The sequence below is a fragment of the Pygocentrus nattereri genome, chromosome 19, assembly GCF_015220715.1.
Source record: "Pygocentrus nattereri isolate fPygNat1 chromosome 19, fPygNat1.pri, whole genome shotgun sequence".
Classification (NCBI taxonomy): Eukaryota; Metazoa; Chordata; class Actinopteri; order Characiformes; family Serrasalmidae; genus Pygocentrus; species Pygocentrus nattereri.
The window spans coordinates 36,548,099-36,560,662 of record NC_051229.1 but is presented as its reverse complement, the minus strand read 5'-3'; the positions used below and the strand labels follow the sequence as shown (position 1 = coordinate 36,560,662).

The 12,564-nt window shown below is 40.7% G+C and overlaps 1 protein-coding gene across 4 annotated transcripts in view; it reads right to left on the bottom strand.

Annotated features, from left to right (window-relative positions):
* Nucleotides 1-501: 501 nt before the first annotated feature.
* The window catches only part of shox2 (short stature homeobox 2), a 14,095-nt gene continuing 2,032 nt past the window's right edge, over nucleotides 502-12,564 (bottom strand). The window contains exons 2-6 of one of the 4 annotated variants that reach the window (XM_037547735.1): nucleotides 12,421-12,564; nucleotides 8,841-8,898; nucleotides 5,920-6,008; nucleotides 3,738-3,782; nucleotides 502-1,909 (exon numbers count right to left, since the gene is read on the bottom strand). The exon at nucleotides 12,421-12,564 is cut by the window's right edge and continues 65 nt beyond it. In XM_037547735.1, coding sequence (XP_037403632.1) covers nucleotides 1,613-1,909; nucleotides 3,738-3,782; nucleotides 5,920-6,008; nucleotides 8,841-8,898; nucleotides 12,421-12,564 — 633 coding nt within the window. In that variant the 3' untranslated portion in view covers nucleotides 502-1,612. The remainder of the gene's footprint in view (nucleotides 1,910-3,737; nucleotides 3,783-5,919; nucleotides 6,009-8,840; nucleotides 8,899-12,420) is intronic. The other 3 variants (XM_017691858.2, XM_037547736.1, XM_017691859.2) reach the window with 3 other exon arrangements.

The window sequence follows — 12,564 nt, the reverse complement described above, 5'->3', positions numbered from 1 at the left end:
TCATTTTAGAAGAAAGGCTGGACAGCAGGAGTAACTATGAGCATCACATCCATAGTTGTCTTTACAGAAGCAGCTGCACAGAGAAGACTGGACTAACTGCAACGTCTCTCCAGCAAGAGAGTAAAACAGCCACCCTGGGATTAATGTTTAATTCAGCTACAGGCCTCCAGAAGCCCACCAACAAACCTCCTGTTAGCTGCTAACTAAGCGGCAAAGGAAAACAGTCGCAATCACAAATCTTCAACGCAAAAACGCAGTGTGTTTTTTTCCCCCATCAATTATTAAAATCTCCAATATTGAGATGAGATGAGTCTCCAAACAGCTGAAGGAGACGCTCTGCCTTCTTCGCAGAGAAGCCGCTGAAAAGATCGAGACAATAAATAAGAGCTACTAAAAAAAAAACAACAAAAAAAACGAAATAGAAATAAAAAAATGTAATAAATAGAAATTTACAGGACAATCACACCTTTAAAAAAAGAGTTCCCGTGGATTTATTCTGAATGGAGAACACGTGAGAGTTCACAGTAATGACGAAATTAAAGATTCATTTTTTTATTATTGTTTTTTTTTTTTGTAAAAAAAAACGTTCAAACGCGTTCGGCGATCATCCAGCCTGCATTGGAGGTGACGTTTTATACTTCAATCTTTATAAAAAAACAAAACAAAAAAAAAACACCACCATACAGAAAGCCACGTTTGCTTGTTTGTTTGTTTTGTACACACCTTGAGAAAAAAAATGAAGAGAAAAAGAAAAACAAAACAACAAAAAATAATTCTCGTTTTTTTTTCTTCTATGAACAGTTTGTACATTGTTGTGCCCGTACCAGTTTCCAGCACTTAGTTACTCTTTTTTTAAATTCTACACATTAATACATGGACTTTAATGCAACCAACTGAAAAAAAAAAACAATTGGAAAGTGGACACTTTATTGACCTGCCATGGGGTCAGTCAGAAGATTAGCATTTTTCTTTTTTTTTTCGTTGTAATTCTAGTCTTAGTCTCAACGCACTTCCACTTGCACCACAAAAAAAGAAGAGCTCGAGCCCCCGCTTACGTCACAGGGCACTGCACGAGGCAATTTTGTCTTTGTGTTATTATTATGGTTTACTTGAGGGGTGTGTTTTTTTCCGCACAAAGTGTCCGCAGTTTTTCCTCAGTGTCGAATAAAACGAGGCCAGCCTCTTGAATTTCAGGATCACGATAGTAGCAATAATAATAGTAATAATAATAATAATTAATAATAATAATAATAATAACGACATATTAAAACAGCGCGTGCTGGAGAGCCCAACGTCCAACGTTATTATATAACTATGCACACAAAAAAAGTTCTGAAGAGTTTTGGTCTCCTTTCTCCTTCGTGTCCACTTCACAGTTTGTTTTTGTTTAATATCTCATAAATAGCCTCTCCTTCACTCTGCCGCGTGCGTCCTTCGCTCCTTCGTCACAAAGGCATAAGCAGTGTCCTCGCTCTCGCGCCCTAGTGGCGGTGGTAGTGATGGTGGTGATGGTTCTGGGTTCGTTTCCCGTCCGTCCTCTCCACCGCTCTACCGCCTCAGTCCCGGGTCACAGGCCGGGCCGAGCCCCGCCCATCCCCGCCGCGCGCGCGGGTCACAGGCCGAGCGCGGCCGCGTGCTTCTTGGCCTTCAGGCGCAGGTCAGCGATGCTGGAGTTCTTGTTGCTGTTCTTGGCCGCCGCCGCCGCCGCAGCCACGGACGCGGCCGAGGCGGACTCCGCGGCCAGCGTGGCCAGCGGCAGGCCGAAGGGCGGCGCCGGGAACATCATGTAGGGCGCGTGCGCCGCCAGGTGCGAGTGTAGGTGGTGGTGCGCCGCGTGCGCCACGGCGCTGTCCAGCTGCAGCTGCGCCTGCACCTGAAAGGAGAAGGGCGGCACGTTGCTATGACTATCCTACGGGACGGTACAGGGGAGGGGAGGGGAGGGGGGTGGAGAAGGAGGGGGGGACAGTGTTAACTTAAGCGAGAGGGCAACTAGAAAAGCAGCAAGAAGTCCAACAGCAGGGCAAATTGTACATGCTCAGATATCATCGAAAGGGGAAGTCCACCCATTTTTCAGAAATTTCTGCGTAATCATGGAAAGTGGTCCGGGGTGTTCTGAGTTCTTGTCAGAATTGTTCACAGTGGTGGTGATGGGAATGAGACGCATGACGTGTTTAATGCCTCAGGACTACACTTTAAAAATATTTCAAAAACTACTTTGAGGGTTAATTTTACAGTTCGTTGAACCATTTAATAAGGTAATAAATAGATGCAAAATACAAGTGATAACCTACAAGTTAACCTGGTTATTTACTGTTTCAGTTCAGAAGCTGCATCATTTTCAGCCGTTATGGTTATGAAAAAGGGGCCTGATGATTGAGATATTGTTTCACTACTATATAAAAATATTTCGGTCCAAAATGTCTTTAAAAAAAAAAAAAACTTTGATGAGGGAAAACAGCCCCCATAAACATGGTGACCCCTGGTTCCTATCACCACCACTGTAAAGGCTTCTGAACCATTTCACACCAAACCCACTCTGAATGACTGAATGTTTATTGACACTTTTCAGATTTTGGTGGAATTCCCCTTTAATTCATAAAAATGTGATTTTGAATTGCTACATAAATGCACAGGCACTGCAACCAGAGGTGGGTAATGATGGCATGAGCTTGCTCTTCTCTGTAGACTAAGAGCATGTTATGGTATTACGGGACACTTGCATAAAAGACATTATGGCCTTAAGTGTTTATTTTTTACCTTAAGTGAGCTGCATAAAAGATTTCCACCAGGGAAAAAATGAGAAAATTCAAGTGTAGCATTTACAGGGCGATTCCACCAATGTTTCACCACCACCACCAATTTCTACCTCGTTCAGTGTGTGAGATGTAAGCAGAGAGATTCAGAGCGATTTGCTGTGAAATGGTTCAGATCTCTTTACAGTGGTGGTGATAGGAACCAGGCGTCGCCATGACTACAACACAGATATAGACACTTTTTTCACTACCCAAACCACCAGTGAACCTACACGAGTCTTCAGATATTTCTATGGAATGTTGATGGTGGTGAAATAGCGGAACCTCTGAAATAATCAATTTAATTCGGGCACTATTTTGCCTCACTTATACCTCTACACCATAAGTTTATTTTAGGAATAAATTTTATGCGCAAACTTTCATAAAACTATCCTGAACCGTGTGTATTCATAACCACATGTAATATCTTTCTGTGAGGGAGCTTTTAGAGGTGGTCGTCTGGTTCCTATCACCACTACTGTGAACAGTTCTGACTTAGTGAGTTTCTCTGTAACAGAGCGTTTCACGCCAAACCACTCTGAGTGATGCTGTTTACTTCCTAACCAATTTGTTTCAGAAATTTTAGAATTTTGGTGGGATACCCCTGCATGCTTTTGCCAGTTTACAGCTTTACATATTTTATGCAAGTGTGTGTATATGGTCATATGTAGTGTGTTAGGTATTGAGGGACAGTGCATTACATGGTGACATTGGACATAAATCGTAGGCCCCAAATGATAAAAGCATTCTTTTGATCCATTCCCTGCTAAAAGTTACTATGTAAATAAGCCTATGTATATTTATAGGCAAGTATGCATCAGCTGAAATTAGAGAAAACAAACGTTTCCCATGTCATCCTTATTTGGGACGCTCATCTCAGTGGTCTTGAATAAAGCCTTTCTTTTTTTTTTTCAATTTTCAAAAATAGTTTTATTTTTTACTGACCTGATCTGCAGTATGCTTTCGCTCATTTAGAAAGTATAGCATCGCCTGAAATTGAAATAAACAAAAGTGTCTTAATGTGTTAAAGTGTCCCAAATCAGCTCAGAATATCTGAATAATATTCCACAGTCCTCACAAATCATCTTTAAGCAGCTTGAATTATGATACATACTACACACTAATACATATGACATAAGGGTACAGTACATTAAGGCCAGAGCCGAATGGGTTTGTTCGTGTTTCGTAGTTGACTGGCTGCTTCTTCTCTGAGTATTTTGAATTTACATTCTTAAAAAGGATGGTTCTCCAGAGGGTTCTTTAGTAAAGGCGATAGTCCTGTTTAGAACCCTGAGTTCTATATAGACCCATGTCCACAAATGGTTCTTTGTGGCATTAAAAGTTTTCGGCTTTGTTTCAATGTCAAGCTTGTATACAATAGCAGAACCCTTTTTGGTGCTATATAGAACCACATACAACACATTCTCCATCAATCTGATTTTACCATGCAAAGAATCGCAAGTATGAAATGGTTCACCATTCTAAGTAGAACCTTTGTCTTTGCTAAAGAACCCTTAAAGAACCACCTTTAAAGCGGGTAACACATCATGCTAACTAGACAATTCAATCCTAGTTAGTAGCTTCTATCAACTGTTATTCAGTGAGTTTTCAACAGCAGCGTCATATTTCAGTTGTTCTGAATTCTGTGAAATTCTGTGACCTCCACCAGTTTTTCTCTAAGTTCTCCATAAGTAAGTCTTTAAAAAGTTAAACGAGTCGTTCAGAGTGGTTTGGTGTGAAACTCTGTTCTAGAGAAACTTACAGAGTCAGAACTGTTCACAGTGGTGGTGATAGGAACCAGACGTCCACCTCTAAAAGCTCCCCCACAGAAAGTCATTACACTTTTCTTTCATATTTATAACAATTTTACCATCATCAGCAGTCCATATAAAACTCAGAATGTGTAGGTTCACTGGTGGTTTTGGATGGTAAATAAAATGTCTATGTTTGTGTTGTAGTCATGGCGACCCCTGGTTCCCATCACCACCACTGTAAGGAAATCTGAGTCTCTACAATCAAATATTTTACACCAAACCACTCTGAATGAGTTAATCTCCACAATAGAGAACTATATAGAATTTTTTAAAAAATCTTTGAAATTCCCTTTTTTTATTCTACGTTTCCATATTTGAGGTGTCGGAACAAAACCTTGTATCTCCATTTTTGTTGTTTTCCAGTTTTTTACATATTTTGAAAATGCTTGTTGCTCTTTACATTGTACATACAGTTAATGATAAATGGACTACAAGAAATGACCCAAAATGACTTAGAAAAACTTCTGGTTCCATTGACTTACATTAAAAATGTAGTACGTTTTATCCTTCTACGGTAAAGTTACCATTTTGGAGATGCGAGATATATATATTGATGATTACATGGTTCTTTGAATGGTATAATAGTTCTTCAGATTGATGGAGATTAAGAACCATTTCACCTTGCAAACAACCATTTAAACATGCAAATGGTGCTATATAGACCTCATGGTTCTAAATAGAACCTTTGTCTTTGCTAAAGAATCCTGGAAGAACCGCCTTTTTTTAAGCGTGTACTTCTACTCAAGTGTTTGTGAGGAAAGGCGGCCCGTTCTAGTCCTTTTGTTTTATAGTTGAACTTCATGTTTTTGCTCCTCTCATTTTTGAGCTTTGGAAATGTATTATTAGGCCAAGCCAGCATCCAGAAAGAGAAGATCCAAGCCAAACAAACTTCACTTCCTATACTGATAAATGCTGGGTGGACTAAGAAGTTCCACTACAGTTCTACCGGGAACTTCTACCAGGAATTTATAGGCCCAAGACCTTCTCACTCCTGCTCAATCTGGATTCTGTTCCTCCTGCTTGAGGCTTTATTTCATTGAGGTAAGAACATGTGTAGGCCACCTGTGGTTAAGGAGATGCTGTAGCTTTAGCATGACCTGACTGAGCAGGCCAGAGAAGTGTCAGAGCAGATCAACTGCCTTCACTTGGGCATTGATATAATGTAAGCTGACCCTCGATGTAGCGTTTGCAGAATGCTTCCACATCAGAAACCTAGGATCTATTCCATAGCAGTTGGAGCCGGCCTGCACCAGAGCAGCACTGTGGGCACTGGCTTCTGTCAAAGACCATGCATACGCCTCAGAGCCACTTGCCTGTTGGAACGGCATGCGCAGAGCTCCCACGTTGACATATGGCGCGACACGACATGCTTCGAACTGACTCGCAGCTCCGATGAGCACCCCTGCAAAAAAAATGAGAGAGGCGATTTGTCTGGGCTTTCCTCCTTCACATGGGGTTTGAAGCTCTCGTGGAGACACTCCAGAAGCCCCCAGCATGGATTACACCACCTAACACCCACCTGCAGCTTTCACTCCATGCTCTACGTGCTCACCGTGCTCTTGTATGTGTGTATTGTGCAACATATAAATCCAACTGGGCCTGCTCTTATGGGAGAATCAGGTCCTATGAGACAGTGTGTTGGGTATTGTGTGTTAGGTAAGATTAAAGTTAGATTGGATAACAGAGATAACAAGTTAAATAATAGTTAGATAGCACTGACTGATATGCGATGGTATGCTGGACAATATGTTAGGGACAATGTGTTAAGTATTATTTGACTGAGTGTTGGGTATTTTGGGAATGTGTGTTTAGTATTGTCTGTTTATTAATATCACCCTAAGTTAAATGATATGGTGTAGCATGTTGGTGTAGCAAGTTTATAACATAAGATGTTAGGTATTATAGGGCAGTGTGTTAGGTATCATAGGAATAGTGTGTTGGGTAATAAAAGGCAGTATGCTAGGTATTTTAGGACAGTGTGTTAGGTAATATGAGATAATGTGTTGTGTGTATTTTGGTGCACTGTGTAACATATTATAAGTGTTTGGTATTTGAAGAGTGTTGACTGTGTGCTGGGTAAAATAACAATGTGTTAGACAAAATATAGGGCTTTATAAAGGTGTGTCAGGAATGATAAGTGTGCTGGATGTCATAAGATGATTAAGTACTATGGGACAGTGTGTTGGGTATTATAAGACTGTGCTAGTTATACAGGGTGGTATGCGGGGAAATATAAGACTGTGTTAAGTATTATGGGAAGGTTTGTTGAGTATTTAACGGCTGATAATTATCATGGAACAGTATGTTGGGTAATGTGAGACTATATTAAGAATTCAAAGGTGGTATGTGGGGTATTATCAGGCTGTGTTAAGTATTATGGGTCAGTATGTTAGGTATTATAAGACTGTGTTAAGTGTTATGGGACAGTTTGTTGGGTATTACAAGACTGTGTTAAGTATCATGGGGCAGTATGTTGGTTATTATAAGACCTAGATATTATGGGACAGTGTGTTGGGTATTTCAGGACTGTGCTGAGTATCATGGGACAGTGTGTTAGGTATTATAAGACAGATAATATGGGACAGTGTGTTTGGTATTACAAGACTGTTAAGTATCATGGGACAGTATGTTGGGTATTTAAAGACTATATTAATTATTATGGAACAATATGTTGGGTAATGTGAGACTATGTTAAGTATTAAATGGCAGTGTGTTGGTATTATAAGACCAAGATATTATGGGACAATGTGTTGGGTATTACAGGACTGTGCTAAGTATAATGGGACTGTATGTTAAGTATTATAAGACTTAGATATTATGGGACAGTGTGTTGGTTATTACAAGACTGTACTAAATATGATGGGACAGTATGTTGGGTATTTAAAGACTATATTAATTATTATGGAACAATATGTTGGGTAATGTGAGACTATGTTAAGTATTAAATGGCAGTGTGTTGGTATTATAAGACCAAGATATTATGGGACAATGTGTTGGGTATTACAGGACTGTGCTAAGTATAATGGGACTGTATGTTAAGTATTATAAGACTTAGATATTATGGGACAGTGTGTTGGTTATTACAAGACTGTACTAAATATGATGGGACAGTATGTTGGGTATTTAAAGACTATATTAATTATTATGGAACAATATGTTGGGTAATGTGACACCATGTTAAGTATTAAATGGCAGTGTGTTGGGTATTGTACGGCTGTGTTAAGTATTATGGGACAGTATGTTGAGTATTACAGGACTGTGTTGAGTATTATAAGACAATGTGTTGGGTATTACAAGACTGTGTTGAGTAATACAAGACAATGTGTTGGGTATTACAAGACTGTGTTGACTATTATAAGACAATGTGTTGGGCATTAGAAGACTGTGTTGAGTATTATAAGACAATGTGTTGGGCATTAGAAGACTGTGTTGAGTATTATAAGACAATGTGTTGGGTATTACAAGACTGTGTTGAGTATAATAAGACAATGTGTTGGGTATAATAAGACAATGTGTTGGGTATAATAAGACAATGTGTTGGGTATTACAAGACTGTGTTGAGTATTATGGGACAATGTGTTGGGTATTACAAGACTGTGTTGAGTATTATGGGACAATGTGTTGGGTATTACAAGACTGTGTTGAGTATTATGGGACAGTGTGTTGGGTATTACATAGCTCTGTGTTGAGTATTATGGGACAGTGTGTTGGGTATTACATAGCTCTGTGTTAGGTATTGCAGTCAACTCAAATGTTCCTCATTATGATCCCCAAAATAAGTTAAACACACAGGAACGAATTGACATTTTTACCATAGTGTACCAGTGTGTTAAGTATTATAATACTGTGTTACATATTATAAAACAGTGTGTTGTGTATTATGGGATAGTATATTTAAAGGTAATGAAGAAGACTAATAATGGGCCCTATTGTGAAACATTGATTTTATTATATTTCCCACTAAATATATGTATTTTTTAAATTTAATAATGCTGTTTGCAGGATTAAGCAACAACATCAGCTGAAATTGGAATTCAAGGTTCTTCAAGCCTCCTGTTACCTGATGACCCAGAATGCCTGAATCCAGCCTGAAAGCGTGTCTGATCAAATCTGCAGGTCTGAAATCTGTTTGTTTTTAACGAATGCAGTAAAAATCGTCCCAGTCCTCCGTGAAGACTCGCGCTTTTCTGTGGGCTTATTACAGTGAGATAAAGGCAGAAATAGAGCGGCTCACCTTTATGAAGCTGGTTCTCCTGTTTTCTGCACTTCGCTCTCCGGTTCTGGAACCAAACCTGCGAGGAGAAAAACAAATCATTAATAAATCAGCTATAATAATAATAATAATAATAATAATAATAATAATAAATCATAATTAAAAAACAAAACATACGTCATTACATTCAAGCACGAGCGCGCAAACGCGACTCCTTTGGAAATGACAAGGAGGACAAAACTGCGCGCGTCCCCGAGGAGCTCTGAAATATTAATGACGCTTAAGCCCACAGTTTGATGATTAGGGGGCGCAAGGACGAGCAGGCGACCATATGACAAATAAAAAAAATCCAGAATATAAATAAAAACACATGACATTAAAAATATGGAACGAAATAAAAACGTAAGAATGAAATGTAATAATAATAATAATAATAATAATAATAATAATAATAATAATAATAATAATGTGCATCCCTACATAAACACGAATGAATTATCCACCCCAAAAAAAAAGAGAAGAAAAAAGAAAAGGAGCGCATTAGAGAGGGATAAATAATGGAGGAGGAGAGGGGGCTGATGGAAACGCGCATGTTAAAGCGGCTCATAATAAACTGGCTCTGTCTCTCAGCCCCGGTTTCATCTTTCCATCAGCCTCCCAGAAGCTCCGAATCGACTGGCTGATACCGAACACCAGCGCTGAGATCGGAGCGCGATGAAGCCGATCTGACAAAGCATTAGCAGACGCGCCAAATTAATTACCTTTATCTGCACCAAAATTTATGTCAGTGATTCGCCTAATGGCGCGCGGTTCACTTTAATTAGCGTCAGAACAAGTTTGGGCACAAAGCCCCCCGTTTGAAGACGCTTCTTTCTTTCTTTCTTCCTTTTTTTACTAAATGTTTTTTTTTTTTTTGTTATGAGTATCTGGGATTTCGAGATTAGGCGTCTCATTACTATGTTAATCTACTCTGAATCCCCCCACAGAGAGGTGGGCAGATGAAGCGCAGCCTGGACTCAGACCCAACCTGAGATATTTCGTTTGGAAAATGAGCCCGCAAAGCGTTTTAAAATCCAAAAAAAAACGCTTTACCCGCTAATTAAAACGAAATTTTGCGACCGCCGTCGAAAATTAGGAACGGAGCGGGGAGGCGGGTGCGGCGTTTAAACGATTTATAGCGCATCCAGCTCATTGACAAGGCCCCTAATCGACGAACCGGGCTCAGACAGGTCTGCTTCCAGCATGCTTTGCTCTAAGAAACAATTTTTTAGAATCGAGCGCCCTGTGAACGCCGCTAAAGCATCAGATCTTCCTGGGGGTAAAAAATGATACATAATTTATGGTAATCCGCGCTGGGGACACAAAGCGACCAGAGGAGACCCTCAGTTCACTTTTTTCCTAGGACTTCTGGATACATTCACATTTTCACAGCGCCGGGCTGAATGGATGAAGAGAGTGAAAGACGATATTGTTGTTTTTTTTTTGGTCCTTTTGATTTTTGATCAATCCCCCATCAGTACTGATGTCTAATGTTCATTGTCATTATTAGTGGGCTTCAGTGGCTCGTCTCTCCTTACACGAGCGGACTGAGGGTCTTAACGAACGCAGCTTATTAGGTTTCTGCGCAGATGGTCGCCCCTTAAAAAAAAAAGAAAAGCGCTACCGTCACAAATTTGTGCTCCCAAAATTGTTTATTTTAAAGAAGGAGACGAACAAGGTCTGGTTCCAGTTTCCAGAGTGTATTGATTTGTAAACACGCCCATCAGAACTATAATCTAATCCCCTTGCAGCCTCCGAAGCGCAATAAAAAACCGAGAGCGGCTTAATAAAATTGCGGGTGAGACGATTAAAATAGAGATTGGCGCAATTTCACTTAACAAGTGACGCAAACGCAAAATAAGAGACGAATCAGATGCACTCATGCAAATAGAATTACAGCCTAAAGAAATAAAACGGAGCAAAAATGAATCAAACGGTGCCGAATCAAAACAAAATAGAGCCAAATGCAAGCCAAATAGAGCCTAACCGAAATAAAATACATGTCAATCAGTGACAAATACAAAAGAGATGCAAATGCAAATTAGAAAGAAATTAGCGTCACACTACAAATCAGAGTTAAACAGAAATTAGGGCCAAACTACCAGTCAAGTGAAGGAAATAGAGCAACTCTGCGACTCTAACAGGGTCAAAGAAAACTTGTATCCCTTCAGAACAAAGTACACACCGCTGGTTTTCATCACTTGGAGAAGGTAAGCTGAGTTGTCAACTTGGTTCCTCTGTCTTTGGAGCTTTTCATCCCAGCAAACAGCAGAAACGCTCGTGCTCAGCTCTGTTCTCATCCCAGCTGGGTTCTAATCAGCCCTCTGCTTGCTCTGCAGGGACTGTGGTTCTAGTGGCTCGGGGCCTGTAGGTCTCTAATTCATGTTCAAACAAGGTGGCAATTAGGACTGAAGTGGCCAAAGCCGTCACCTGGACAAGCCCGTTTTTTTTTGGTTTTGTTTTTGTTTTTTTTCCATGAAAATGCACCAAAAGACTCAAACCGCAAGCGAGACCGCAGAACTGGCTACACAGTCTGACATTCTGTCCGTGCCATAAATATTTTGTCAACCTAAAAAACGTAAGTTGCTTCATGTGGTCGAACTGGTTTGATTCGAGTCAAACAAATTCTTCCATTAAAATGAAGCGAAACTAAACAGCTCAGAAGAACACAGGCCATGCTTTCCATCAGCCCCGATCTCCACAACAAATCTCGGACCTTTCTTTCCATCACTCCCACGCAGAGTTCAGCAGCCCTCCTCTAACTCCCTCCGCACAGCACAGCGCCATAATCGCTGCCTCACGCTTAGAAAGTGTAGAAACTCAGCATTATTATCACAACAGGTCTCTAAACAGGTTCCCTGCGGTGAATCCACCCCTATTGTGTACACGCGTATATATTTTATAGGTTTGTGTTCTTACTGGACTGAGTATTTTAAACCTCTTTATGGGTTCTTTAAGGGTTCTGTAGTAAAGACAGTGGATCTGTTTGCACCAATGAGTCATATATAGAACCCTTTTGCATGCAAAAATGGTTCCCTGCATGGTGGAATGGTTCTTCAGATCGATGATGTGTTATGCATGGTTCTATGTAGCTTGTACTTGGAAACAGTTTTATGTCGTTTAGGGTTCTTCTGTAGGCATTGCAGAACCCTTAGAATACCCACATGCAACGCCATCTAAAGAATCCTTTCACCATGACAAACTCGCGGCTCCAAGCAGAGCCTTAGCCTCCACTAAAGAACCCTCGAAGAATCACAGCAACCACAGCAGCCCTGAAGAAGAGTGGCGCTAACCCCCCTTTACGTTTGCGCCAGCGCAGAATCATGTAAGTACATATGAATAAAACAAGAGCCGAAAAAGTGATGAAGCAGCGCGACAGCTCCCTGAGCACGCGCAGCCTTTCAACGCGCACAACTCCCTCCAAAACACCAACGCTGAGCAAACCGGCGCTATTTTTCTGCATCAAACTCATTTTTGCGCCACCGCAAAATTTACGCCTGCGTTCATAAAAAAAAAAAAAATACGAGCCGCACTTTGTCATATTTAAGAAAGTGTCCCGTACCTGCACGCGCGCCTCCGACAACCCGAGCCTCTGGCTGAGCTCCTCGCGCATGAAGGCGTCCGGGTAGTGCGTCTCGTCGAACAGGCGCTCCAGCTCGTTGAGCTGCTCCAGAGTGAAATTGGTGCGGCTGCGCCGCTGCTTGAT